The sequence below is a fragment of the Aotus nancymaae genome, unplaced genomic scaffold, assembly GCF_030222135.1.
Source record: "Aotus nancymaae isolate 86718 unplaced genomic scaffold, 86718_ANA_hifiasm-v0.15.2.pri h1tg000016l, whole genome shotgun sequence".
Lineage (NCBI taxonomy): Eukaryota > Metazoa > Chordata > Mammalia > Primates > Aotidae > Aotus > Aotus nancymaae.
In genome coordinates, this window is record NW_026988428.1 from 82,721,716 (window position 1) to 82,749,509 (window position 27,794).

A 27,794-nucleotide genomic window follows, 5' to 3' on the forward strand; every position below is an offset into this window, starting at 1 on the left:
CCTGGACTCAAGTGATCCCTCTGCTTCAGTTTCCCAAAGTGCTGTGATTACGGGAGAGAGCCACTGTGCCTTGCCCCCATGCTGAGTACTTTGAACTAAAGGAGATTGGAAAGCCTGAGAAGCAAAGTCTCTGACTAAACTTTTCCTGTCCTGCTGTGTCCCATCCCTCTTCCTCACCCTAAGCTAGTCATAAAAACTAGAACTCCTCTCCCTGCAAGCAAGTCGTGAAACCAAGAAAGATCACTCTCCCCCTTCTCCTTTGAAGACTCTCATTCCAGAGAAGTCTGCTGTATACCTGGGTAGAAGAAACGCTACGCAGAGAGGTCAAGAAGAATCTGAACAGACAGGCCTTGCTGGGTTCCACACTCAGTCTGTTAGTACTAGTTCATTCTCTTTTTGTGCAATCACATTTCTACATGGATGTCCGCTCTTCACTGAATCTAAGCATACCAATGGACAGCTTTCCCTGGGTCTTTATTTCTGAAGGCTCCTGTGTCACATAAGACTTAGATTACATTTATTACGCTTTTCTTTTGTTAACTTGCCTTTTGTTGAAGTGTTGGCCATGACCCTTATGATGGGTGAGGAAAGGTATGGAGTGCAGTGGTGTGATCATGCATGGTTCACTGCAGCCTCGACTTCCCGGGCTCAAGTGATCCACTTTAGCCTCCTAAGTAGCTGGGACTACAGGTGTGCTGTAGGGGCAGGGTCTCGCTGCTGATCTCAAACTCCTGGGCTCAAGTGAGCCTCCCACTTTGGCCTCCCAAAGTGCTGGGATAACAGGTGTGAGCCACCTTGCTGGGCTTCTGATTGTTTTTAATTTAAAATACAGTTTACAGTGTATTTCACTTTAATCCGTTCCTTATCTCTAAGATTGCCTTTGCGGTTTAAAATGTTTGAGGTTAATAACTTATATTGTACATGCCTCTGAAGGTATCTGTAAATGATAATGTCCCATGTTATTTTTATTTTTGCATTCCCTTGAGGTAACATTTTATATAACAGCTGTCCAAAGGCCTAAAGCAGAGGATGTAATACTGGGTACTCATGGTGTATGAAGGCTTTCCCAAATAGGAAGTGAGTATGGAGGCTTTGTTTTCAGGCAGGCAGTTCTATTCTCATTTCCCTTGAGTAGAAGCATCCTTAAAATTGACCTGCCTGAAAATGTGTCCTTGGGTCAGGGTGTAATGTGGGCTCTTTTCCAGTCTCCTTTATTCCAATGACGTCTTCCCTACTTTACAAAAGAAAGATGGATGCAACAAACCACCATGGAATGTGTATACCTATGTAACAATCCTGCACCATCTGCACATGTACCCCAGAATTTATAATTAAAAAAAGAAAGGCATACTTCTTCTTCATGCTAAGTCTTAGTAAGGTGCAATACCCAGGTATGCAAAAACCCCCAGGACACCAAAGAAAGGGACAATTGACTGGTGAATGAGAATGAGTAACACCTCTTTCACAAGTCAGGTGGTTTTCAGTTACTTGCTTTCAACAAGTAGAAGGAGAACCTAATCAGAGTTGTCAGCTGATAGATCATTAAAAGTATTTTTTCTTTGTTAGATCTTTATGCGATTTTTGGGCATATAATTTGAAAAGCATTCAAAGAATTGAGTGGCATTACTATAACAAAACTCCATTCATTCTCATCTGCTTTTTTATGCGAACAAATTTTCTCAGCACTTATATCCAAGGAATTGGAAACTTGGAATAGAACTGATGCTGAACTGTTCCTCAGAAAAATCCGTCCATTAAGGGTCATAACGTATATTAGAAAAAAAGTCCACCCAAGTTCATTTCTGCAAGATACATTGACAATAAAATTTTGCTTTTGAGTTTAGTACTTACTTACCAATATTTGAAATAGATGTGATCAGTTGAAATAGGTGCTTTATGATCACGGAAAATGTAAAAAACAACTCACTTCAATTTATGCACACATTTTTATTACAAGGAAATGTGTTAAGATGATCAAAATGCAGTTCAAATATAAAATGTATTATTAGGATAAAATTCTAGAGGGGATATGGAACGTCAATATGAGTTCCAGAATACAATATTTGGAAATTTTCCAAGTATAAAAGAGACTATTGTTAAAAAATGGATACTATTGGGTATTAAATCTCTACAGTATTTAGAATCCATTGGCTATACAGTATTTAAAAAATGCGACAGTTGAAATATTTTTAATAAGCTGGAAGAAATGTAGCTGTCATTCTAAACTGTGTAAGAACATACACAGATTTACAAAATTGTTTTAGAAGGCTCGTGAAATAAAAAGTTTGAGAACCTTGAACCAAGATGTTTGCTCTGAGTTCAGGGTGTCAGTATCCCCAGGGGTATTCAAGAATAGGGTGAATTAAGACCTGTCGCCCTATGTTGCACATATAAATTTAGTACCTTGCGCTGTAGTGTTTATTTTTGCCCATTTTTTAAACGCCTCTCTTCGTAGACTGTAGGCTCCTTCCATTCCTGGCTTAGCGCCTGTACAGTGGGGACAATCCCCAAACACCCCCGGAATGAATGAGTTCATCGTGAGACCTCGGAAGGCTGCTAAAATCCCCGGCCAGCGTTGGAGTTTTCGTTCCGCGTGTTCCTGGGCTTCGAAGCCCGGTAGGGCGTGGGAAGGCCCCGAGGAAACGCTCCGCACTCGCCGGGGCCAGGGCCGGCGCCGGGCGGGGGCGCGGGCGCGAGCGCAGAACTCGCTGCCGGGGGAGGTGCCGTCTCGTGCCGCCGCGCAGGCGCGCAGCCGTCTCCGCGTGAGTGCGCGTAGTCGCGCGCCTGTCCCCGCGCGGGCTCCGTAGCGCGTGTACAGGCTGACGCAGCTTGGGGGCCCTCCTCCTGCTCTGCAGCGGCTCGGCGGAGTTTTGGGCGTTTGGGAGGGGGCGAGGGAGCGAGAGTCGAAAGAGGGAGGCGGCGGCGGCGGCGACGGGGAGGAGGAGGAGGAGGAGCAGGCGCCGCCATGGCCGCCGCTATCACCGACATGGCCGACCTGGAGGAGCTCTCCCGCCTGAGCCCTCTGCCCCCCGGCAGCCCTGGTTCGGCGGCTCGGGACCGGGCTGAGCCCCCCGAGGAGGAGGAGGAAGAGGAGGAGGAGGAAGAGGAGGCGGAGGCCGAGGCGGTGGCGGCGCTGCTGCTGAACGGCGGCAGAGGTGGGGGCGGCGGAGGCGGCGGCGGAGTGGGGGGCGGCGAGGCGGAGACGATGTCGGAGCCGAGCCCCGAGAGCGCCAGCCAGGCCGGGGAGGACGAGGACGAGGAGGAGGACGACGAGGAGGAGGAGGATGAGAGCAGCAGCAGCGGCGGGGGTGAGGAGGAGAGTAGCGCCGAGAGCCTGGTGGGCAGCAGCGGCGGGAGTAGCAGCGACGAGACCCGCTCGCTGAGCCCCGGCGCCGCCAGCAGCAGCAGCGTGGATGGGGACGGCAAAGAGGGCCTGGAGGAGCCCAAGGGACCGCGGGGCAGCCAGGGCGGCGGCGGGGGCGGCAGCAGTAGCAGCAGCGTCGTCTCCAGCGGCGGCGACGAGGGCTACGGGACTGGGGGAGGCGGAAGCAGCGCGACCTCCGGGGGCCGGCGAGGCAGCTTGGAGATGTCGTCGGATGGGGAACCCCTGAGCCGCATGGACTCAGAGGACAGGTCAGTGTTCTTCAGCGTTTCCCCTTCCCTTCCTCCTCTTGAACGGGCCCCCCAGAGGGGGACCAACGGGACTTTTTGCCGTGATCCCCCCTGCTCCCCGAATCCTCGGCCCCTCCCCCAGGCTCTCAACTCGGAAATCTTTCGCCGCCGCCGCGCCCCTCTCGCAGCGGATCGCGGCTTCCAACTCTCAAACCGTTCCCCCCCAACTCTCCTTTCCCCGCCCTCTTTCCCCTCGGCGCTGCGCTCCTCACGGACCTCGGGACGGCTCTAACTCGGAAACAGTCCCCAAACGGGCCCAGATCCTCTGGCGGAGCAGAAGAGGGCCTTGATGTACACACGTCGGTACTCAAGGTTAGCTTCATCCAACCGTGTTCGGGAACACTTGTCAGAACTATAATTGACAAGTGTTTCCAATATGGCTGGTCTCGCCTGGATTTAACAGAACTTCTTGTCCAGAGGGGAGACCCCAGCTATCACTTTTCTCTACTTAAACGAAAAAAGGACTATTCTTTTATATTAAATCATTGCCTCCCAAATCCCTCATTTGTAGTCAGTCATGTGGTCTCTAACGTGATTTTAACAATTTTTTCTATTTGTTTTGCGAGCATATCTGGGAGAAAGTTTTAAACACGTATAAATCGTTGTGGAAAAGAATAGTGAATTGATGGTCTTTTAAGATAACTTTGCGGAATCAGAAAGTTGGAATCGTAACAAAGTACAGTCTTGAAGGTACAGCGTAGTTTGCGGCTTTTATAGTAAAGCTTCAACGTGAGAGTGATGATTTTAAATGATAATATTTAAAGCCATGCATTGGAGAGGTCTCTGAAGGAATAAGTTGTTTTTCTTACTAAAGCTTGTTAGAAGTAAGGGAGAGTAACAAAAATGAGAATTTTTAAAGAACATTTAAAAAGTGTGACAGTATATGTTTAAGTTGTTGTATCATTACTCTTGATCTCTTTGGGCTAGTTGGGTTTTAACGTACTTTTTAAAAAACGAGACTTGCATCATGCATATTATATCACTTCTAAAATGTATTAACATTTATTTTGACCATCTGCTTATGTTTTGACAATCAGATTTTTTTTTTTATACATGGTCCCCGGAAAAGCATAGCAATGGAAATTTTAGTGGTATATAGTGATTTTTATTTAAGAGTTTAATATTGTGAAGTTCTAGGAATTCTAATTAATTGATTGAAAACGAACACTTTAGTTACAATGCTACAAGTAATACAGAGTCCTGGATAGTTTGAAAATCCTAGCATTAGATTCTATTTAACATTAACGTCTGGTTAAGAAAATATCTTGGAGTAAAGTAGACTCTACAAACTTTAGAAAAATTGTGTTGAGGCCGGGCGCGGTGGCTCATGCCTGTAATCTTTGGGAGGCTGAGGTGGGTGGATCACCTGAGGTCGGGAGTTCAAGACCAACCTGACCAAAGTAGAGAAACTTGTTATCTACTAAAAATACAAGGTTAGCCAGGCGTGGTGTTACATGCCTGTAATGCCAGCTACTCGGGAGGTTGAGGCAGGAGAATCGCTTGAACCGGGACCTGGGAGGCAGAGGTTGCAGTGAGCCGAAATCATGACACTGCACTCCAGCCTGGGGACGGAGAAAGACTCCATCTCAAAAAACAAAACAAAAAAAAGAAAAATTGTGCTGAACTGTGTGGGCATGGGTAGGAAGGAGAATGTCTTCAAGAAAATTAAAAATTAATGTACACTGCACTGTGAAGCATGTGCTGTTTTCCACCTCTAATACCATTACATATCTGAAAGTTGACATTAGTTTATACAATCAGCATCTACTATATTTTTCGTTTACTCAGGTATACACTTATGCTTGCCTAGCATTGTGCAGTTTAAATGTCTTCCATTTCATTCTCAACTATGGCTCAAGATAGGTATTATTTTGACTTGGGTTTAACGGATGAAGAAGGAAGTTGAGTATCTTACTCAGGACAGTACATACAGCATGGAAATGGTGGAGCTGGATCTGAGCAAAGGTTCTCAAGTCCTCTGTTATTTCCACTTAATAATTCACCTTAGTGGAGGCCTGACTTGGTGGTTCACGTATGTAACCCTAGCACTTTGGGAGGCTGAGGTGGGCAGAGATCATCTGAGGTTGGGAGTTCGAGACCAGCCTGGCCAACACAATGAAACTCTATCTACATTAAAATTACAAAAATTACCCGGGAGTGGTAGCATGTGCCTGTGGGCCTGGAGTTGCTTGAACCCAGGGAGGCAGAGGTTGCAGTGAGCAGAGATGGTGCCGCTGCCCTCCTGCCTGGGTGACAGAGTGAGACTCAAAAAAAAAAAAGAAAAAACCCTCCAAAACAAGGGATATATGTCAGAGTTTTGTTTTTAGTTAGTATCTATTTACTACATTACTTTAGGAGACAAAGGAATTAGTGGTTAAGTAAATTTCAGGAAGTAGAGTTTTGGCTTCATTTGACAGATAGTTGCTAGAATATATAACTTTTACATCTTATTTCAGAATAGGTAAATTACAGGTCTCACAAATCCAACTAAAGTTAAAACTTGATAACCAAGCAAACTTGGTTTTCTTAATGCTTAAACATTAGAGACTACAAAATACTGTTTCAATGTCATCATTTCAGGGTAATAGATTTGTCACTTGTATGAAGAAGTCTTACTAGTGAAACTGGCTTGTGGTCTTGATTATCTTAGTTCTGAAACATCTCCTTTTTGCCTTTGAGATTTTTCCACCAGTTATTTTGAATTTGGAAAAGATTCATAGTTCCCATAAACTACTGTAGATTACATCAAACTGTGGATTTTATAGATTGATTGCATAGTAAGAGAACTTCATTTTTGTAACTAATGGAAGGATAATCTTTCTTTTTGAGATGGAGTCTTACTCTGTTGCCCAGACTGGAGTGCAGTGGTGTGATCTCGGCTCACTGCAACCTCTGCCTGCCGGGTTCAAGCCTCATCCTCCCGAGTAGCTCAAATTACACCCGGCTCATTTTTTTTGTATTTTTAGTAGAGACATGGTTTCACCATGTTGACCAGGCTGGTCTCAAATTCTTGACCTCAAATGATTTGCCCGCCTCAGCCTCCCAAAGTGCTGGGATTATAGGCTTGAGCCACCACACCCAACCTCATGCCAGGTACTCTTCTAAATGCTGGGGATACAGCAGAGTATAAAACAAAGCCCTTACCTCATGAGTGGCAGAGACAATCACTGCACAAATGAGTTGTTAATAGCGAGTAATGTCTATTATGAAGTGCTATATGATCTGGAATGCCCAAAAGTACTCTATCAATTAGGTGTTAGATGTATGGCAAGAATCTGCAAATGAGTTTTGCAGAAATTTGCGTAAGGATATGGTAGACCAAAATATTTCATTACAGTATCTACATTTTGATCAATTTTCTATGTCTGTGGTGGGCCTAAAAGCCTTCATATACAACCTTTCATTTTAAATTAAGATATACATGCAGAGAGTTACCTTCTAAAAAAAGATAGCTAGCTTTTTTTTTTTTAGAAGATAACTAGCTGCATGTACATATTAACAACAATTAGAAAAGAAATGGAATACTTCCTAAATTTATGTCATCCTTGTGCAGGGGTCATGCTAATCTTCTCTGTATTGTTATAATGTTATCATACATAATGCTGAAGCGAGCACACTAGTTTTCTGTTGGTAAAAAGTTTTGGAATGACTTTTCTAGCAATGGTAATGGGTTGCAGTGGTCTAACCCATGATGAATTGATTTTTGTGGTGAATAGTTTGCATTTGTGAACGTAATATATTGGTCTTAAAAACTTAAGACCCATTGTGCCCCGTTTAGTGATAAGAAATGATGTTATCTTCTCAGATACTTAGTTTTTAAAGAGCAACCTAAAGAGATTATTGGATTATTTTCTGTTTTTTTCTGTTAATTTTGACATGGTACATTCAAATTAGAACTGGAGCCAGGTATGGTTGCTCATACTGTCATCCCTGTACTTTGGAAGGCCAAGATGGGAGGATCCCTTGAGCCTAGGAGTTCGAGACCAGCCAGGACGATGTAGTGAGATCTCATCTCTACAAAAAATGAAAAAATTCGCCAGATGTGGTTGCACATGCCTAAATACCTAGCTACTTGAAAGGTCGAGGCAGGAGGGTCATTTGGGCCCAGGAGTTTGAGGCTGCGGTGAGCTATGATCTGCCACTGTAGTCAAACCTGGTTGACAGTTGGAGCGTATTGTATAGTCAGTGACTTAAGGTTCTGCGGGAAAGGAGACAGATTTTAGGCTTGGGTAAATGATGATGAGAGAATTCTAGAAAGTCTGAGACATACAGGCAGGAATGAACCTACCATGTTCAAGAAACTTCCTTCCTAGATCTTAGGATGAACACTGGACTTGGGAATTAAGAATTAATGGCTCAAGTGAGGCCTTTCATACCAACACAAGTATGTACATCTCTCAGTATAGGTTTGTGAATTAAATTCTTTTCCTTCTCTTCACCTTCTGTCTGTATAACTCCTAGTTCACATTGAAGTCTTACCTTGAACAGGCTGGTTCCTTGTTAGACATATTGCCAGCATTCTGAGTTCTTTATTGCCTTCACCACAATATGGGTAATTGTTTACTATTTATCTCTGCTGCTGGATTGTGTGCTCCCTGAGAAGAAAAACCATGTCTGTCTTGATTGGACTTTATCTGTAGCACCTGGCTGCATAAATGTCATTTATTTCTGAATGTTTTTTTGAGGATTTAATTTGAACAATAGTTTGCATTGTTTTTCTAGACACACCCATCACTAGAATAACTAAAGGAACATTGAGTAGTGAAAGAGCATGGAGGTAATCTCAAAAGTTGCTTTCTTATCTGTAAAATAGGAGCAGTGTTAGGATTGAGATGACACACGAACGCGTTACGTATTTACTTCATAGAGTCATTCATATTCCCATTTCTCATGAAGAGATGTTGTAGTGGAAAGAATATTCCAGCTGAGGATAAGTGATCAGTATTGTAGGGTTGGCTTTATTGTCGTCAGGAAATGTGACAAATCATTCATTTCCGTGAAGCTCAGATTGATTCTTTTTCTTAAAAATAAGGGTTTTTGACAAAACAGTATAAAAAACTTGGGAGCTTAGATGCGAGGATACTGCTGTAGACTTGGCAAGTGCTTTAAATGTAGTTAAACAAATAGATGATATATTCTGTTCTTTAGGCAAACCCAGAATATTGTCACATGTGGCTTTGTTATATTCAGGATCTCAAGGATATTTTAGGTGGGTTCTTCTGAGTTTAAAAATGACCATATTTCTTTTTTAAAAATTAGTTTATTTTTGAAAATAGAGATGAGGTTTCTTTATGTTGCCTAGACTAGTTTTGAACTCTTGGGCTCACGTGATTCTCTTCTTGGCCTCCCAAAGTGCTGGGATTACAAGCATGAGCCACTGTGCCTGGCCAGAAGTCATTATATTTCTGTTTCATATTTATGGTGTGGTATTGAAATATCCATTTGTGTTTATTTTCTCTAGGCTGTAACATTTTTAAAAGTAAAGATCAAGCCAGGCATGTTGGCTCACACCTGTAATCCCAGCACTTTGGGAGGCAAAGGCGGGTGGATCACTTGAGATCAGGTCCGGGTGGATCACTTGAGATCAGGTCCAGACCAGCCTGGGCAATATGGCGAAACCCCGTCTCTACTGAAAGTACAAAAATTAGGAACATGCCTGTAATCTTAGTTACTTGGGAGGCTGAGACAGGAGAATAGCTTGAACCCGGGAGGTGGAGGTTGCAGTGACCCAAGATTGTGCCATTGCACTCCAGCCTGGGCAACAGAGCAAAACTCCATCTCACAAAAAAAGTTAAGATTGGGTCTCATTTATAGTTGGAGAACTTACCTTCTGCACTCATACATTACCTGTATTCATTCTCAGTAATTGGTTGAATTCAGCTGAATGTGGAAATACCTGATTGCATATTTCTTCTTTTTCAGTTTCATTAGTGTGGCTGATGAAAGAAAAGAGAACAGTTTTTTTGGTTTTGTTCTGTTTTTTACTTTGAGACAGGGTGTTGCCCTGTCCGTCACACAGACTGGAGTGCAGCGTATCATCACAGCTCACTGCAGCCTCAAACTTCTGGACCCAAGTGACTCTCCTGCCTCAGCCTTCAAAATAGCTGGAACTACAGGCATGCACCACCATGCCCAGCTAATTTTTTCATTTTTTGTAGAGATGGGGTCTCCTTGTGTTGCCCAGGCTGGTCTCAAACCCCTTAGCTCAAACAATCCTCCCACCTTGGCCTCCCAAAGTGCAGGGATTACAGGTGTGAGCCACCACTCCTGGCCATCATTACTTTTCATAAATACTTTTTAAAGTACCAAGATTAGCCAGGCATAGTGGTGGGCGCCTGTAATCTCAACTACTCAGGAGGCTGAGGCAGGAGAATCACTTGAACCCAGGAGGTGGAGGTTTCAGTGAGCTGAGATCGTGCCACCGCACTCCAGCCTGGGCGACAGAGTGAGACCCTGTCTCAAAAATAAATAAATAAATAAGTAAAGTACCAAGAATAGATGAATTGGGAGTAGATTTTTTAGTGTTTTAAATTTTAATCTTGGAAATTGTTATTTCAACATGTGTTTTGAGGTGTGAGTCAAGAGTGACTAGTCATTCTTGTCAGAAATATATACTGAAATCATTTGGTAAGATCTTTTTCCTCAGTATTTTCTTAGTAAACATCTTTTTATGATTTAACACTAAAAAACTCAAATGTGATTGCTTCTTTATAAAATGGGTTGTTCTTCATAGTGGTTTTTTCTTAAACATACCATCTTCGTGTATATACATTTTTAGTGTCTGTAAAAAGGTAAACCTAAGTTCCTAGTGTAATTGTGTTGAAGTGGAATGTTTCTAGTGTTTGTGAAGGTATCAGTTGCTTGCTGATATTTTAAGCTGGGTGAAAAATGTGGGTGAAGTAATCTTAAAGGGTGATAGATTTGATATGAGAAATTTAAAGTAATGTGCTCAGTTCATGGTGGAGGTAAAAGAATGTAGCCAACTTGTTTCCCATAGACTATATTTCATCATTGTTGCATAAAGTCCCTTTTGGCCAATTTAGTGAATGTTGTTGGGTCTTCAGGAAAAAAAAAATAGTTTGTCTTTAACCAGAGAAATAATTGTGGTGATAGAAAGTAGTCTTTTTCTTGATGATAAAAATTCATTTTAGCTTTTTAAATTACAGTGATAATAGCTTGTAATAATAGTGATAATATCTTGGTTTTGGCTAATGATTTTTAGTGTGCTTCCAGTTAACTTTTTAAAAATTATTTTAGTGTGACAAAGCCATATATCTTACTTGCCCTAAAAAATCCTACTTAAGGTTCTCACTAAAAATGATGAGCATTTACTATGTGCAAAGCACTAACTAAATTTAGGAGTTTACTCTGAACAGAGGTTTATAGGTGACAGTGCAAATTTACTGGATCATATGGAAGCAGAATTCCTTCCACCTTAGATGAATAGGAAGGGCCTTAGGGAAATGTGACTTATTTATAACATACACACAAAACACATGTAGTAGATACTTGTCTTCACTTTTTTCCTCCCAATTGTTTGAGTTTAAGAAAGCAAAACCAGGTGGCTTTACAGAATCTGATGTGTCTAAATTCCTTAATCCTGTTTAAGATCAGTTTTATGATTTAGTCTTTGTTCTTCGTAAGTAGAAAGAGTTACTATCCCATTGTTCTGGGAAGGAGTATTTGGAGTTGAATTTTATGTTGTCATTGTTCTGCTCAAATCCGTTTCAGTAGACTAAGTGTAAATTTGGGACAATTTCCTTCTACCTGAAGACAGTGTTACTTTCTATGACTGACCTTGAATTAATTTTATGAAGCTAATCGAGTTGTAGTAATCAAATTTAATAGTTTATCTTGGTAGTAAAACTATCTGCCTGAATGGGTCAAATTTTATGTAGATATTAAATATCTCTTTTGTGTTATGCACTATGAATGTACAAAACCAAATAACTTTTGCTTGTGTGCTACACTAGATGAAAGTTTTGCATACTAGATGAAAATGTCAGCCTGGTGTGGTGACTCATGCCTGTAATCTCAGCACTTTGGGAGGCTGAGGAGGGAGGATCACTTCAACCCAGGAGTTTGAGACCAGCCTAGGCAACATAGTGAGATTCTATTTCTTTTCCTGCCCACCCCCCAAAAAAAGCCAGATGTGGTGGTGCGCACCTGTAGGCCCAGCTACTCAGGAGGCTGAGGTGGTAGGATCGCTTGAACCTGGGAAGTTGAGGCTGCAGTGAACTATGATTGTGCCACTGTACTCCAACCTGAGCAACGGAGTGAGACACTGTCTCAAAAAAAAAAAAGTGTCTTTTTTTTTTTTTTAGTTGCACTAAAGGAGTGTTAATGCCACTTTAATGCATACTATAGGCTGTATTTCAGTTATTTCTTAAATCAGTAATTCATTCAAGTTTCTGCTTTGAATGCATAGTAGTATGACAGGTTTTTTTTGGCATTACTGTTTTGCACTTGTTTGACTATGGGCAAATCCCATTTTGTGTCTTAGTTTCTCTGAAAGAAAAAGATACCAATAACACTTATTAGAGTTGTTATAAGCATTACAGAGTTAATACATAATCAACATTGTTCCAGTTATTACAGCTACATGACAGCCCTTTTCCAACATTTAGTGGTTTAAAACTACAGCATTTATGCTGGGCACGGTGGCTCACGCCTGTAATCCCAGCACTTTGGGAGGCTGAGTCGGGCAGATCATGAGGTCAGAAGTATGAGACCAGCCTGACCAGCATGGTGAAACCCTGTCTCTATTTAAAAATAAAAAGAAAACACTACAGCATTTATTTTGCTTATGAATCTGTGATCTGGGCCCGGCTCTGCAGGGTCAGCTCATTTCTGCTCTGCTTGGTATCAGCTTGTAGAAGCACCTTAAAGACTGGGAAGTGGAGTCAGAATGTTCACTGACTCATGTCATGTTTCTGTCACGTGTCTGGTGCCTGGGCTGAGAACACTGAAAACAGCTGGGGATCAGAACAGCTGGGGCTTCTCAGGCATCTTTCTCTAGCTCTGTGTATGTTCTTCACGGGATCTCTTCAACTTTGCGGCTTCACAGGAGCCAGATTTCTTACATGGTAGTTGAGGATTCCCAAGCTGAGTGTTCTGAGAGAGAGCCAGGCTGAAACTGTGTTCCCTTTTATGACTTAACCTTGGAAGTCTGGCAGTGTCACTTCTACAGAAGTCTCAGTCCTGATCAAATTCAAGGGGAGGTAACACAGACCACACCTGTATAATAAGAAGAGGAGTGACCTTAAGGTCACTTTCAAAAGTGACCATGTTTTAATTTTTTTTTTTTTTTAAGACAGGGTCTCACTTGCTGGGTTTCCCAGGCTGGAGTGCAGTGGCTATTCACAGGCGCAGTCATGGCATATTGCAATGTTGAGCTTTGATACTCAAGCCATCCTGCCGCCACCTCAGCCTCCTGAGTAGTTGGGACTACAGCTATGCATTACTGCACCTGTCGTAAAAGTGGCCATCTTTTATTATTTATTATTTATGTGTTTTTGAGATGGATTCTTGCTCTGTCGCCCAGACTGGAGTGCAGTGGCATGATCTCGGCTCACTGTACCTCTGCCTCCCAGGTTTAAGTGATCCTCCTGCCTTGGCCTCCTGTGTAGCTGGGATTACAGGTGTGTGCCACTACACACAGCTAATTTTTGTATTTTTAGTAGAGATGGGGTTTCATCATGTTGGCCAGGCTGGTCTTGAACTACTGAGCTCAAGTGATCCACCTGCTTTGGCCTCCCAGAGTGCTGGGATTTTTATTTTTATCGAGACGGAGTTTACGATCAGGAGAAGGGCAGAAAAATTAAAAAAAAAAAAAAAAAAAAAAAAAAAGAGACAGTTTTCACCATATTGCCCAGGCTGGTCTTGAACTCCTGAGTTCAAGTGATTTGCCTGCCTCTACTTCCCAAAGTGCTGGGATTATAGGCATGAGCCACTGCTTCTGGCCAAAAGTGGTCATCTTTTAAAAAATACAGTCTGACACAAGCACATAGAACAATGCAGAATATATAGCAAATGCTCAGTGTTAGCTGCTACTATAAAAAATGGGAACAAGATTTGGAGTGCCTTTTCCTATTTTATGTAGTAGGTTACATAATTGCTTTTTTTTTCCTTAAGAGTCATAACATGTAACAGGCAAGGTTGTTATGGTTTTCTTTTTCTTTTTTTTTTTTTGTTCATGGTTTTCTTGAAGTAACCTGTTTCATTTGGTTGTTTTAGCTTTTAATCCTTTTGTCAAGGCTAGAATAAATGTTACGGCACTTAATTATAATCTGTTTCAATGAATGGAGATGACAAATGGTAACTAAAAGAATTTTTACTCTTAAGAGTTGTGTATTAGGTGTACAATCTCAGACTTCTTAAGATATATGGGATTCTTAGATGCTTTTGCAATGTTTTGAATTTTACCCTTTAAGAAATTTGATTATAAGGGTGGGAGAGACATAGTGTAATCTTTCTAGTGTAAGTGGCAGTTTTATAGATGAAAGGAATATCACCTGTTAGATGAATGACAGTTTACCTATTAATGTGATTAGATTAGGATTTCCTTTGTATTGTTGTAATGTTTACCTAGTTTGATAAATAGACTTTGAAAAACTATGTAGACTTACTTTGTTCTTTAAAAGATTTTTTTGTGGAGATTGGGTCTTGCCATGTTGCCTAGGATGGTCTTGAACTCTTGGCCTCAAGCGATTCTCTCACCTTGGCCTCCTAAAATGTTGGGATTACAGGCATGAATTGCCATGCCTGGCCTGTATACTTCTTTCTTTCTTTCTTTTTTGAGATGGAGGTTTGCTCTTGTTGCCCAGGCTGGAGTGCAATGGTGGTCTTGGCTCACTGTGACCTCTGCCTCCCGGGTTCAAACGATTCTCCTGTCTCAGCATCCTGAGTAGCTGGGATTACAGGTGCCTGCCATCATACCCTGCTAATTTTTGTATTTTTAGTAGAGACAGGGTTTCACCATGTTGGCCCGACTGGTCTCGAACTCCTGACCTCAGATGGTCCACCCACAGCCTCCTAAAATGCTGTGATTACAGGCGTGAGTCACCACACCTGACCTATATACTTATTTCTAAACATAGCTTTTGTCAATTATAAAGTTAAACTAAGCTGGGTGAGGTGGCTCAGGCTTGTAATCCCGGCATTTTGGGAGGCCGAGGTGGGTGGATCACTTGAGGTCAGGAGTTCAAGACCAGCCTGACCAACATGGTGAAACTCCATCTCTATTAAAAAAAAAAATAAAGTTAAACTAAGTTCATAATGGTAATTCTTATCCTCTGTTAAATGTTCCTCAGACTGGTAGAATTTTTGCCTCCTTATGTCTCATGGGTGTGTGGATGATACGTGTTTATGTCAGTTTTAGCATCCAGTTTCTTTCTTTTTTTGAGACAGAGTCTTGGTCTGTCACCAGGGCTGGAGTGTGGGGGACCAGGATCATAGGTGATTGCAGACTCCGCCTCGGCCTCCCAAAGTGCTAGGATTACAGGCTTGATTTACCGTGCCTGGCCCCCAATTTATGTCTTTACTCTGTTTGACTGCTTGGTCCTGCAAATCTGATTTGCAGATATGGACAGTTTATTTTGCAATCTCCATGTGTACCTTAATTCTTTCTTTTTTAAAAATAGAGACGGGGTCTCACCATGTTGCCTGGTTGATCTCCAACTCCTGAGCTCAAGCCATTCGCCACCTCTGCCTTCCCAAGTGCTGAGATTAACAGGTGCAAGAAACTGCACCTGACCACGTTAGTTCTACTGATTTAGGGACAGGGATTAATAGTAAGGACTTTTTATTTGGAAGACGACATTGCTTAATGACCTTGTTTTCACTTCCTGTCACAAATGCAAAAGTGACCAGACCTCAAACTTAAAGTACAGAAACTCTAATACTGTTTTTTGTCAACTTTTTTTTTTTTTTTTTTTTTTTTTTTTTTTTTTTGAGGCGGAGTTTCGCTCTTGATACCCAGGCTGGAGTGCAATGGCGCGATCTCGGCTCACCGCAACCTCCGCCTCCTGGGTTCAGGCAATTCTCCTGCCTCAGCCTCCTGAGTAGCTGGGATTACAGGCACGCGCCACCGTGCCCAGCTAATTTTTTGTATTAGTAGAGACGGGGTTTCACCATGTTGACCAGGATGGTCTCGATCTCTTGACCTCGTGATCCACCCGTCTCGGCCTCCCAAAGTGCTGGGATTACAGGCTTGAGCCACCGCGCCCGGCCTTGTCAACTTTTTTATTTGAGACGAAGTCTTGCTCTGTTGCCAGGCTGGAGTGCAGTGGCGTGATCTCGGCTCACTGCAACCTCTGCCTCCTGGGTTCATGCGATTCTCCTGCCTCAGCCTCCCAAGTAGCCAGGCATGCGCCACCACGCCCAACTAATTTTTGTATTTTTAGTAGAGACGGGGGTCTCATCAAGTAGGCCAGGATGGTCTCGATCTCTTGACCTGGTTATCTGCCTGCCTTGGCCTCCCAAAATGCTAAGATTACAGATGTGAGCCACTTCGCCCGGCCTTATGTCAACTTTTAATTGTTACTACACACGCACACTTGGCTAGTCCTGTAAGTGAAGGGAGCATTCAGAAAGTAATTGTAGGGAAAGGTTTTTAATTGGTTAAGGTATAAGGTGTATGACTTGCAGGCATGATTAAATGTGAATGGAGATGTGAAGGCTTAAATTAGAGTGGTGGAGTCACCAGTGCAGCAGAGCCGTAGCCTTTTTAGTTAGTGTTATATTTATAGGACATTCTCAAATTTGTATATATTTTTTTAATGTCAGTAAATTATACTTGATTTCAAGTTTTACACTCAATCCTTCAAGTCCCTGTCTTCTACGTTCCTTTAAAGTTAGACATTTCAGTGCTTGCTTTGGCAGCAAATATACTAAAATAAATAAAGTTAGACATTTTGGTAGGCTAGACCTCACTAAAGATACGGGGAGAAGAGAATAACCCAAAGTGACCGAGGAATATCAATAACACAAATGAGTTTCCTCACAGAACTGAAAAGAAGACTGCCGATAAGGCTTGCCCTATCCATTTTACCTCAGACTGAATTTCAAATTCAGCAGTTAACCTCAGAATAAAATAAATAAAGGTATTACCGTTTAGAAACATATTCTTTTTGATCTGTTTAGGGAAGTGCTCAAGCTTTGGTGTTTCTCAGATTTTGGGTTTTTTTTTTTTTTTTTATGAGATAGAATCTCGTTCTGTCACCTAGGCTGGAGTGCAGTGGCACAGTCATAGCTCACTGCAGTCTTGGACTTCTAGCAATCCTTGTACCTTGGCCTCTTGAGTAGCTAGGATTACAGGCATGTGCCAACATGCCAAGCTAGTTTTTTTTTCCTTGAGATGGAGTCTCGCTCTTGTTGCCTGGGCTGGAGTGCAATCATGCAATCTCTGCTCATTGCAACCTCTGCCTCTCAGGTTCAGGTGATTCTCCTGCCCCATCCTCTCAAGTAGCTGCTTATTATAGGTGCCCACCACCACACCAGGCTAATTTTTTTTTGTATTTTTAGTAGAGACAGGGTTTCACCATGTTGACCAGGCTGGTCTCGAACTCCTGGCCTCAAGTGATCCACCTGCCTTGGCCTCCCAAAGTGCTGGGATTACAAGCGTAAGCCACCTTGCCTGGCCGGTTTTTTTTTTTTTTTTGGTAGAGGCAGGATCTTGCTATGTTGCCCAGGTTGCTTTTGAACTCCCAGCCTCTAGAGATCCCGCCCCAGCCTCCCAAGTTGCTGGGATTGTAGGCGTGAGCCACTGTGTCTGGCAGAAGTCATATTTCAATAGCCTTTTAAGATAATTCTGTTGCTATTTGGTAATAAGACAACACTTGGCAAGTGGTAGTTTCTTAAAGATTATTTGCAGTGTGTATCAGAAACCAAACTTTTCTGAGTTACTTTAAGACCATAGTTTTGTCCTTCAGTCATGATAACATAAGCATCCATGTATTGCTTCCTGTGCTCACGTACCTTGTCATTTAGCAAACTGATCTTTATAACTTTCTCAATATTGGCAATCCTTTCGGTCCTGGTCAGGTCCATCAAGCAGATACTTGCCTGGAAGTAATTTGAGTCTCAAAGATGGGGCTTTTCTGGATGTATGAGTGAGATGGGCTTCGAATTTCCAAAGGAAACCATTTTTATAATATCATACAGTTGGTTGCTCTAGTTGTTGGGAGGAAAACTCTTGTCTGCCAGATAGTTTCTAAACAAAGCCCATGGAAAAGGGGAAAAGGAGAATGTTGGTGATGTTGAAAATATCTCAGGTTGCTCCCTAAATATTTTTTGGCATGTCTAACAACGTGTGTGTAGGTGTTTTTTAAACTTAAAAATTTTCTGTTGCACAGGCTCTGTGTGTGATGTGTGCTTTGGTTTACCATATGAAACAATTTCTTAGATGGTCTGGTTAGTTTCAGCTGGGTAATAATACTAGTCAAAGAGATCCTTTAGGTTCTTAATTCTCAAAATGTCACAGCAGCTTCAAGCAGACACTTGTTAGAAATGATTTATCTCAGGGCCTAGGCTAAACCTACTGAATCAGAATCTGCAATTAATAAGGGCCATTTGATTTATGTGCACATGAAAGTTTGAGAAATACTGCTTTAGATTATCTAAGCTATCTGCATAGTGTGAGTGTATTGTCTGGCTTAGGCATTCCAAATATCAGGCTATATAGGTCTTCACATTTCATGAAATCAGTAAATGTTCATTGAAGAGGATAGTTAACTGTGTGAAAAAATTTTAATGTGGATGGTTCTAGAAATATAAGTTTAGGTGGATTGTCTCTTGTTACATAACGTATTATAGGAGAAAGGGCATCGCTCTCTGTGAAATCCCTGTCTAGCTCAGTGTCCTGTGAAAATCGGAAGTTACCTGTCATTTGTTTTCTGTCCTCTGCTGTTGCATCAGGACTGTTGCCTTCATTAGTTGTGAGAATGGAGAAGACCACTGGTGGCAGCATGTGTCTGGGGCCAAAAGGGAGCATGGCGGCTTAGGATTGGATACTTCCTAGAAGTTGGAGGAGCCTAAGAGGGGCTGTGAAGCAGAACTTTGGTGGGCCTTGTTCAGCTTGGGGGAGAGACTGTGTGGGTGTCTTGAGTGTCCTGGGCACCTGCCTTTAACCTTCTCTGCCATTGTATTCACAGCTTGGTCCCCAGTGGTAGGCAAAGCTCATGCTCTTAACACATTATGCTGTCTTTATGAGGCGCTATATCCACATGAAGTACTGTTTCAAGTGTGTGATATCACACGTAGACTGACTCAGCAGTGCTTTCTCATCTCAGATTTTGGACTTCTTTGTATGGTTCCCTTTCTTTGGTGAAGATAATGAGAAAAAGTACATGAAGTACCATGTAGATAGATTTCATAATGATGTTTCACAGGTATATAAGTCTTAATCTCACTGTCCAGTTAAAAAAAATTGATTTGGTTTTCTTTTTTTTTTTGGCCTTACCAACAGAGGCATTGATTTGGTTTTCAACTGATTTTGGACTTTTCAATCAAAGCAGTACAAGTGCAACATGGTTAAAATGGTATAAAAGGGTATATACAGTGAAAGATAAGTTTCTCTCTCACTCTTCCCTTCCCCCAAACATTTAGCTGAGTTTTGTATATCTTTCTGTGACCTTGGAGACTAGCTGTATCTCTGTCTCCCTCCTTCACTTAGGTATGCAAATTGGAACATTTCTACCCTGCACTTGTGTGTGTTTTACTTAACTATACCTTGGAGATTGTACCACGATAGTTCATTGAGTTTTTATTACTTTTCCTGAGATTGTTTATAAATTGGGTATGATTAGTTGTTCACTTAGAATTATTAGTATTTGCCTTGGAATTAAATTAGTATGGTTTATGTATGTATGTGCTTAGAGTTGAATGCTTAAAAATATATAAGCAAATGATAGGGAAAATAGGTAACCATGTCAGAGTTAAGGGCCTCTTGAAACTTGAAATTTCTAGAGTTTAAATAAAATTTGTATTTCAGTATAGAAAAGCCACCATACCCAGTTTATTCCTGCAACAACAAACAGTATATGTATATTCAGATGTTCAAGCGCTGATTTCACATTTGATAATTTTATAGAGATTACAGAGTTTTAGAATGAAGCCATAGAGTTGCAATTTAGAATCTATATTGACTAGGCAGGTAAATATATATTTACTGCATTTAACTAGCTAGGTAGGTAGTCAGATGAGCTTAAATACTAGAATATCTTTTAAAGGAAAGCCTGAGACTTTTTTCATGTCTGAAGTATCCTGCAAAAATATCTTTGCTTTTAAAAATGGGTACATTTCTAGCGTGGGTGACAAAACAAGACTCTGCCTCTACAAAAAGTTAAAACATAGCTGGGTGCAGTGCTTCGTGCCTGTAGTCCCAGTACTTTGGGAGGATTTCTTGAGCCCAGGAGTTGGAGACCAGCCTGGGCAACATAAAGAAACCTCATCTCTACAAAAATTTAAAAAATTTAGTCGGCCATAGTGGTACATGCCTGTAGGCCTAGCTACTCAGGAGGCTGAGGTGGGAGGATCACTTGAGCCTGGCAGGTCAAGGCTGATAGTACCGCTGCACTATAGGCTTGGCAACAGAGTGAAGACCATGTCTTAACATCCCTCCACCCCCTAGAATGGGTGCATTTGATGTTAGACACAGATCATTATAAAGCTTACTTAATAAACTAACACAATTCATGTAAATTTTCTCAGGTGTGAGCAAATAGGTTGTATTAGTATATAGGTGAATTTTTGTTTTTGTTGTTGTTGTTTTCTGAGATGGAGTCTTGCTCTGTTGCCCAGGCTGGAGTGCAGTGGCATGATCTTGGCTCACTGCGTCCTCCACTTGCCGAGTTCAAGCAGTTCTGTGACTCAGCCTCCCAAGTAGCTGGGATTACAGGCGACTGCCACCATGCCCAGCTAATTTTTGTATTTTTATTAGAGATGGGTCTCACCATTTTGGCCAGGTTGGTCTTGAACTCCTGACCGTGTGATCCACCCCCCTCAGCCTCCCAAAGTGCTGGGTTATAGGTGTGAGCCACCAGGCCCAGCCTGAATGTTCTTTTTTAAAATAAGGTATATGCTGTAATAATTGTGGTTGAGTGTCATGATGCCTACAACTTCCAAATGATTCAGAAAAACAGATAACAGATAGCAAATAGGGCAAAGTGTTAATTGAATTCAGATTTAGTTATACTTTGTGTCTTTGAAATTTTCCATAATAAAAACTTGAGGGGAGGGAAGCATGCCTCTTTAAAGTTAATATAATTTTCACAGTTTGACTTGTGGTATTTCTTAAATTGCAAGCAGATACACAACTTTTCTTAGATTTTGTCTGAAAACATTCTTCCTCTTGACCCTTATGATTGAGGAAACTTTCATGTAATTTATTATTGAGAAGATTTTGAAAAAAAGAAAATAAGTGAATTGCTTTTACAATGAAGGTAGAAATGTGGTACATTTTATTAAGATGTGAATTATTGAGTATTTGCCTGTTGATATGTACCTTTTTTAGTAAATAAAAGAGTTACTACTCTGTAATAGTTTATTTTTGAGACGGAGTTTCACTGTTGTTGGTCAGGCTGGAGTGCAGTGATGTGATCTGGACTCACTGCAACCTCTGCCTCCTGGGTTCAGCAGTTTCTCCTGCCTCAAGCCTCCTGAGTAGCTGGGATTACAGGCGCCCACCACCATGTCCAGCTAATTTTTTGTATTTTTAGTAGAGATGGGGTTTCACCATGGCCGCCAGGCTGGTCTCGAACTCCTAGCCTCAGGTAATTCACCCACCTCGACCTCCCAAAGTGCTGGGATTACAGGCGTGAGTCACCACACCTGGCCATATGTAATACTTTAGTAAATAAAAAGTAAAAGGGATTGATTGGCATTTTCAGTCTTTTTGATGGCTAGAGTTAAGTTAAAAAAAAAAATTAGGTCCAGGAGAATATTTTTTATTTGTACTGTAGAAAAATCAGAGACCAGTTTTCTCTCTTCTGCTTTTTTATTTAGCAGGGAAAATACTGCAAAATTTCCCAAATTCTTTGACATGTAAAGAAGTAGGATGTGGCAACAGTTGTATTTTCAGATTAATGAAAAGATGAGGTCAAAAAGTGATTTGCAGAGCCATAAAGATAATGCTTTGATCATGAATTATTTACAGCTGGAAACTCTTACTTTCTCATGCTTCTTTGAACTGTGGAAAGGATGAGATGTGATAAGCTGTGTGTGTGGGGGTGTGGGGGTGTGGGTGTAGGTGTGATTTGTTTTCTGTAGGATATAGTATTGAGTTCATGCCTGCCGAAAGTTTGCTTAAATTATTCCATACCTGATTTTGAGGTACCGTCATGTTTTTGTCTTGATTTGTACTTCATTGCCGACTAATTAATTTCGAAGCATTGTTGTTTTCTAATGGGGAATATGGTTACTATGCTTTGTTCACTTGGAGCAGAATGTCAAGTGGTAATCTTAATTAAATATTTATAAGATCATATTCATGTTAGTGGATTTCTAGGAATAACACAGCCTTTTCTCTTCTTTTGTAGCATAAGCAGTACTATAATGGATGTAGACAGCACAATTTCCAGTGGGCGTTCAACTCCAGCAATGATGAATGGACAAGGAAGCACTACTTCTTCAAGCAAAAATATTGCCTATAATTGTTGTTGGGACCAGTGCCAGGCTTGCTTCAACTCTAGCCCAGATCTGGCAGATCACATCCGTTCCATACATGTAGATGGTCAGCGAGGAGGGGTTGGTTTTATCATTTCTTTTTTTCACTCCCTGTTTTCATTAGTTTTATTAATTTATAATTGCTAGTTAGGCTTTTTTGATGTAAATAATTTGGGATTATTTTTACACAGGCTTCATTTTTTCAAGTGAATATTTAATAAGTATTTCCCGTATACTTGATAGAATCAAATAGGATATTTGTTGGATTTTAGTTTGCTTTTAGATATGTGATTTTAAAGAAATTAGACTTTTAAACATATATTAGGTGGCAATATTATAAATGAATACAGTGTATTCCAGGGTTCTGATGTTTTGAGTTGAGAACATTTAGAATTAACACTGTCTTGGTTTTCCTTTGTTAGAGGATCCTAAATTATTCCTGATGCTTAAATTGACTGGTGAGACTATTGGTACCAGGATTAGTATAAGCAGTTCTATTAAATGACAACCTGGACTCATTATTAGTGAGTGAGAATTGATCATCTTTCCCAGTTCTTGTCAGAGCTGCTTTAGATAGAAAGTTCTGATAGTCAGTATTGACCTATGTCCTTTCAGGAATACATTTACTTGTGTTAGTTCATGTAATTTCTATTGGGTAATGAGAAAAGAGCTAAGCAAATTGGGTAAGCTAAAGGTAATGCACCAAAATATTAATTTACACATGGTTTCAACTTTACTTAGATTTTTGTTGAATGTATTTTTCAAAATTAATGTCTCAGGACTGGTAATTTATTAATACTAGGCCACACGTTTCCTATCAGCTTGCCATCACTATTGAACAGATAACTAATATGGTAAAAATCATCATGGTTTAAGTTAGTGGGTAACTGTTTCCAAGGTTCTATTGATGTTTTTTAGAGTATAGTATTGATTTTTTTTTTTTTTAAACATTCAGTCAAGCCAACATTTCTAACATTTTAACTAGTGGTGTCATACTTGAATTTTATTTTACTTTTTTTGAGAAAGAGTCTCGCTCTGTTGCTCAGGCTAGATTGCAGTGGTGTGATCTTGGCTCACCGCAGCCTCTGCCTCCTGAGTTCAAGTGATTGTCCTGCCTCAGCCTCCCAAGTAGCTGGGACTACAGGCACTTGCCACCATTCCTGGCTAATTTTTATATTTTTAGTAGAGACGGGGTTTTGCCATGTTGGTCAGTCTGGTCTTGAACTCCTGACCTCAGGTGATCCGCCCACCTCAGCCTCCCAAAATGCTGGGATTACAGGTGCAAGTCACTGTGCCTTGCTGAAATTTCTTTTAAGACATACTCATCCCTGTCACAATATAATGTGTCAGCAATCTTTGATTATTCAAACTTGATAAGTAAACACTTGTACATTTGTCTTCTTGTTAGAGTTAATATGTATGATGTCTAAGTAACCAGTAAAATGTTATACTTACATATGATCTGTTAATGAACTGTGTCCATCCTATGGCATTTTCACTATAAAACTCTGCTCAGTGAAAACGTAGGCTATTTTGGTAACCCAGGCTTCTCCCCCAAGCCATATGTCAGATACTCAGTGTGAAGTATCTTAGCAAGTTGGTTTTCTAGCTTTTGTAGATCAGCCTTTTGTGAGCCAGTGCTTGATGTCACTTGGTATATACCATTTTTGAACATCATGGCATGATGCTTTTTTGTCACTTGACTTAGCAGTCGTATTTAGAATCACTAGCTATTTGGAAGATTGCTGGGGTTCTCTTAGTAGATGTGGGAGAGGGGAATTTCGTATTTCTGAGTCTTGGAATCCTGCAAGTTGAGTTGGCATACAACCTGATGAGAATTACAGCTCTTTACAGATTTGTAGGAAAAATGCAGTTACAAACGGATTTTTATTTATTTTATTTTATTTATTTATTTATTTATTTATGAGACAGAGTTTGGTTCTTGTTGCCCAAGCTGGAGTGCAATGGTGTGTTTTCGGCTCACTGCAACCTCTGCCTCCCAGGTTCAAGCAACTCTCTTGCCTCAGGCTTCTGAGTAGCTGGGATTACAGACATGAGCCACCACATCTGGCTAATTTTTTTGTATTTTTTATAGAGACAGGGTTTCACCATGTTGGCCGGGCTGGTCTCAAACTCCTGACCTCAGTGATCCACCGTGACTACTGGGCCTCCCAGCACTGATTTTTAAAATAATTAAATATATCATGTAATCACTGTAACTATATACTTGTATCTTAGTGATATTATAGAACTAGACATGAAATCTTGATATTTTTCCCATAAGTGTAATACTGAAGTGAGAAATCTTCCATGTTATTTCTTGAATCCTTATTCAAAATACCACTTGATTACCAATAATAAGATTCTCTAGTTGATTTTAAGAGTAATGCTATTTTGACCAAAGATAGGAGTCCTGATCTTTGAAGGCCATTATTTGCTAAACTATAAATGTAATGGTTCAAAGAATGGAGAAAATGCATCCCAGTTGTTTTCTACATACCAGTTATTGATATAGACTATGGTGTTTTTTTTTTTTTTTTTTGGGGGGGTAGAGATGGGATTTTACTGTGTTGCCTAGGCTGGTCTCCAACTCTTGGACTCAGTCCATCTGCCCTCCTTGGCCTCTGAAAGTGCTAAAATGACAATAGACTATGTTTTCTGAGTGATAAAATGTGAATGAGAACTTGAAAACTTGGTACTACTATAAAAGACAAGAAAATTCGATCTGATTTTGTGCTTTGAGGTTGGCTTTGTGGTGGTGGTGGTGGTGTTTGAGACAGAGTCTCACTCTGTTGCCCAGGCTGGAGTACAGTGGTGCAGCCTCAGCTTACTGCAACCTCTGACTCCTGGGTTCAAGTGATTCTCCTCCCTCAGCCTCTTTAATAGCTGGGATTACAAGTGCACACCACCACGCCCAGCTAAGTTTTGTAATTTTAATAGAGATGTGGTTTCACCATTTTGGCCAGGCTGGTCTCGAACTGCAGACCTCAAGTGATCTGTCCTCTTCAGCCTCCCAAAGTGTTGGGATTACAGGCATGAGCCACTGTGCCCAGCGGCTTTTGTGTTTTGAAGAGTAGTTGTTGGTTGAAACATAATTTTTTTTTTTTTAAATGAGCTTTAAATTTTTTTTTTTTTTGCTGGACACAGTGGCTTACACCTGTAATGCCAGTTCTTTGGAAAGCTGAGGTGGGTAGATCACCTGAGCTCAGGAGTTTGAGGCCAGCCTGGGCAACATAACAAAACCCTGTCTTTACAAAAATTAGCTGGGTGAGGTGGCACATGCCTGTGGTCTCAGCGCCTTGAGGGGCTGAGGTGGGAAGATTGCTTGAGCCCAGGCGGTCGAGGCTGCTGTGAGATCGGGCCACTGTACTCCAGCCTGGATGACAGAATGAGACCCTGTCTCAAAAAACAAACAAACAAAAAAACGTTTTTAATGTACATTTCGGGGGTGTTAAGTACATTTACCTTATTGTGTAATTGTCACCCATTCTCTGTCTCCAGAACTTGTAAATTATCATCCCAAAGTGAAATCTGTATCCATTAAACAAACTTACTCTCTGCTCCCACTAGTTCCTGGTAACCACAGTTCTACTTCTGTCTCTGTGTATTTGACTGTTGTAGGTATCTAATATAAATAGAAAACACCTGATTTTGTTGGTTTAATTATTTTTTTAGATTTCTTATTTCTTCTTTCTCTCTTAAGTGTTAAAGTGTCATCATGGAACAGAAACAGATGAGGAAAAAATTGGTAACCCTAGAAGATTTTATGCTTCTGATTATTGAAAGATGACAATTTTACTGGAGCAGTAAGTTAGCAAGATCTAAACTATATTAATTTCTGTTCTTTTTCTCATTCTGCTATAATCTTTGCCCTGGGAAAAAAACAAAACCATTATATAACCACTTAGCATCGTTTTTTTCCCCTTTTTAGCTGTTTATGTTGCTCTGTTCATGTGGACTTCTTTGGAGGCTGAGTTTAGATTTTCCTGGCCTGATTTCTACATTAAAATTAAACTAATCATTTAAACACCAAATTATGAATACACTTTTTTTCTCCTTAAATAGAGATGGGGGTCTCTATTTACTGTGTTGCCAATTCTGGTCTTGCCTTGGCCTCCCAAAGTACTAGGATTACAGGCGTGAGCCAGCACGCCCAGATGAGTATACGTTTTTTAAAAAGAAATCATGAGAGTACTTTCTACAATTTCAAAAATAAAAACAAGACAGGCAAAAAGAGAATCTCTTAGTGTTAAATATGATAGAATTGTGTTATTAGGTCCATACTTTTTTTTTTTTTTTTTTTTTTGAAACAGTCTTACTGTTGCCCAGGCTGGAGTGCAGTGATGGAAGCTCAGCTCACTGCAGCCTCCACCTCCCAGGTTCAAGTGATTCTCCTGCATCAGCCTCCTAAATAGCTGAGACTACAGGCATGTACCGCCATGCCTGGCTAATTTTTGTATTGTATTTTTAGTAGAGACGGGGTTTTACCATGTTGTCAAGTCTGGTCTCAAACCCCTGACCTCAGATGATCTGCCTGCCTCGGCCTCCCAAAGTGCTGGTATTATGGGCGTGAGCCACTGTGCCCAGCCTAGGTCCATACTTCTATATGTTACTGGTTTCTGAAGGTTAGACTCTGAGTTACCTTACTAATCAAATTTCAAATCCCAGAGTCCTCTTAATATACACCTAAGTCTTGGAAGGTGGGTAACTTGTAGGACTTTAGAGGCTCAATGTAAAATATATTAGTGTTCTTTCTTTCTTAGCTATTTCTCACATAAATACAATTTCTGGAGAGAAAGCTGTTTAGGTTTCTTGATAGACGATTTATTTTCTGTGGTCATTTCAGGTTTACTTTTGCATATATTCTTTGGTGTGTTTTTTGTTGAGGGCAAAGGGTGGAGATTTTGTGCAAGGGAGAAATATGATAGGGTACTATTGGAAGACTTGAATGAGTCCAATTAACTATAGCACTCAGGAGGTCAAGGTTGCAGTGAGCTATGATTGTGTCACTGCATTCCAGCCTGGATGACAGAGCAAAACGCTGTCTTTAAAAAAAAAAAACAAAACGCCGGGTGCGGTGGCTCATGCCTGTAATCCTAGCACTTTGGGAGGCTGAGGTGGGTGGATGACCTGGAGTTCAAGACCAGCCTAGCCATCATGGTGAAACCCCATCTTTATTAAAAAAAAACAAAACAACAATGGTCTTGATGGTACCATGGAATCATCCATCCAACTCCTCTGCCTGACTTTTGTGTTTCCTTTTTTTTTTAAATGAGACAGAGTCTTAAGATGTTGTCCAAGCTGGTCTTCAACTCCTGGGCTCAAGTAGTGCTCCTGCCTCAGCTTCTTGAGTTGGTGGGATTCCAGGAATGTACCATCACACTCAGCTGCCCTTCCTGACTTTAGATGGTGTCTCTCTTTTCTTTTCGTGTCATTTTACTGAAAACAAGATCAGTTAC

At 41.0% G+C, this 27,794-nt stretch overlaps 1 protein-coding gene and 1 non-coding gene across 2 annotated transcripts in view; one reads left to right on the forward strand and one right to left on the reverse strand.

The window, feature by feature from the left end:
• The first annotated feature begins 2,950 nt into the window (after window positions 1–2,950).
• Window positions 2,951–27,794, forward strand: part of AEBP2 (AE binding protein 2) — a 73,321-nt gene continuing 48,477 nt past the window's right edge. The window contains 2 exon segments of the mRNA XM_012447692.3: window positions 2,951–3,633; window positions 22,209–22,416. Of these exon segments, the coding sequence (XP_012303115.2) occupies window positions 2,966–3,633; window positions 22,209–22,416 (876 nt within the window). The 5' untranslated portion in view covers window positions 2,951–2,965.
• Window positions 7,183–7,287, reverse strand: LOC135275477 (U6 spliceosomal RNA). The gene has a single exon (XR_010343110.1). It is a non-coding gene; the product is annotated as a U6 spliceosomal RNA (small nuclear RNA).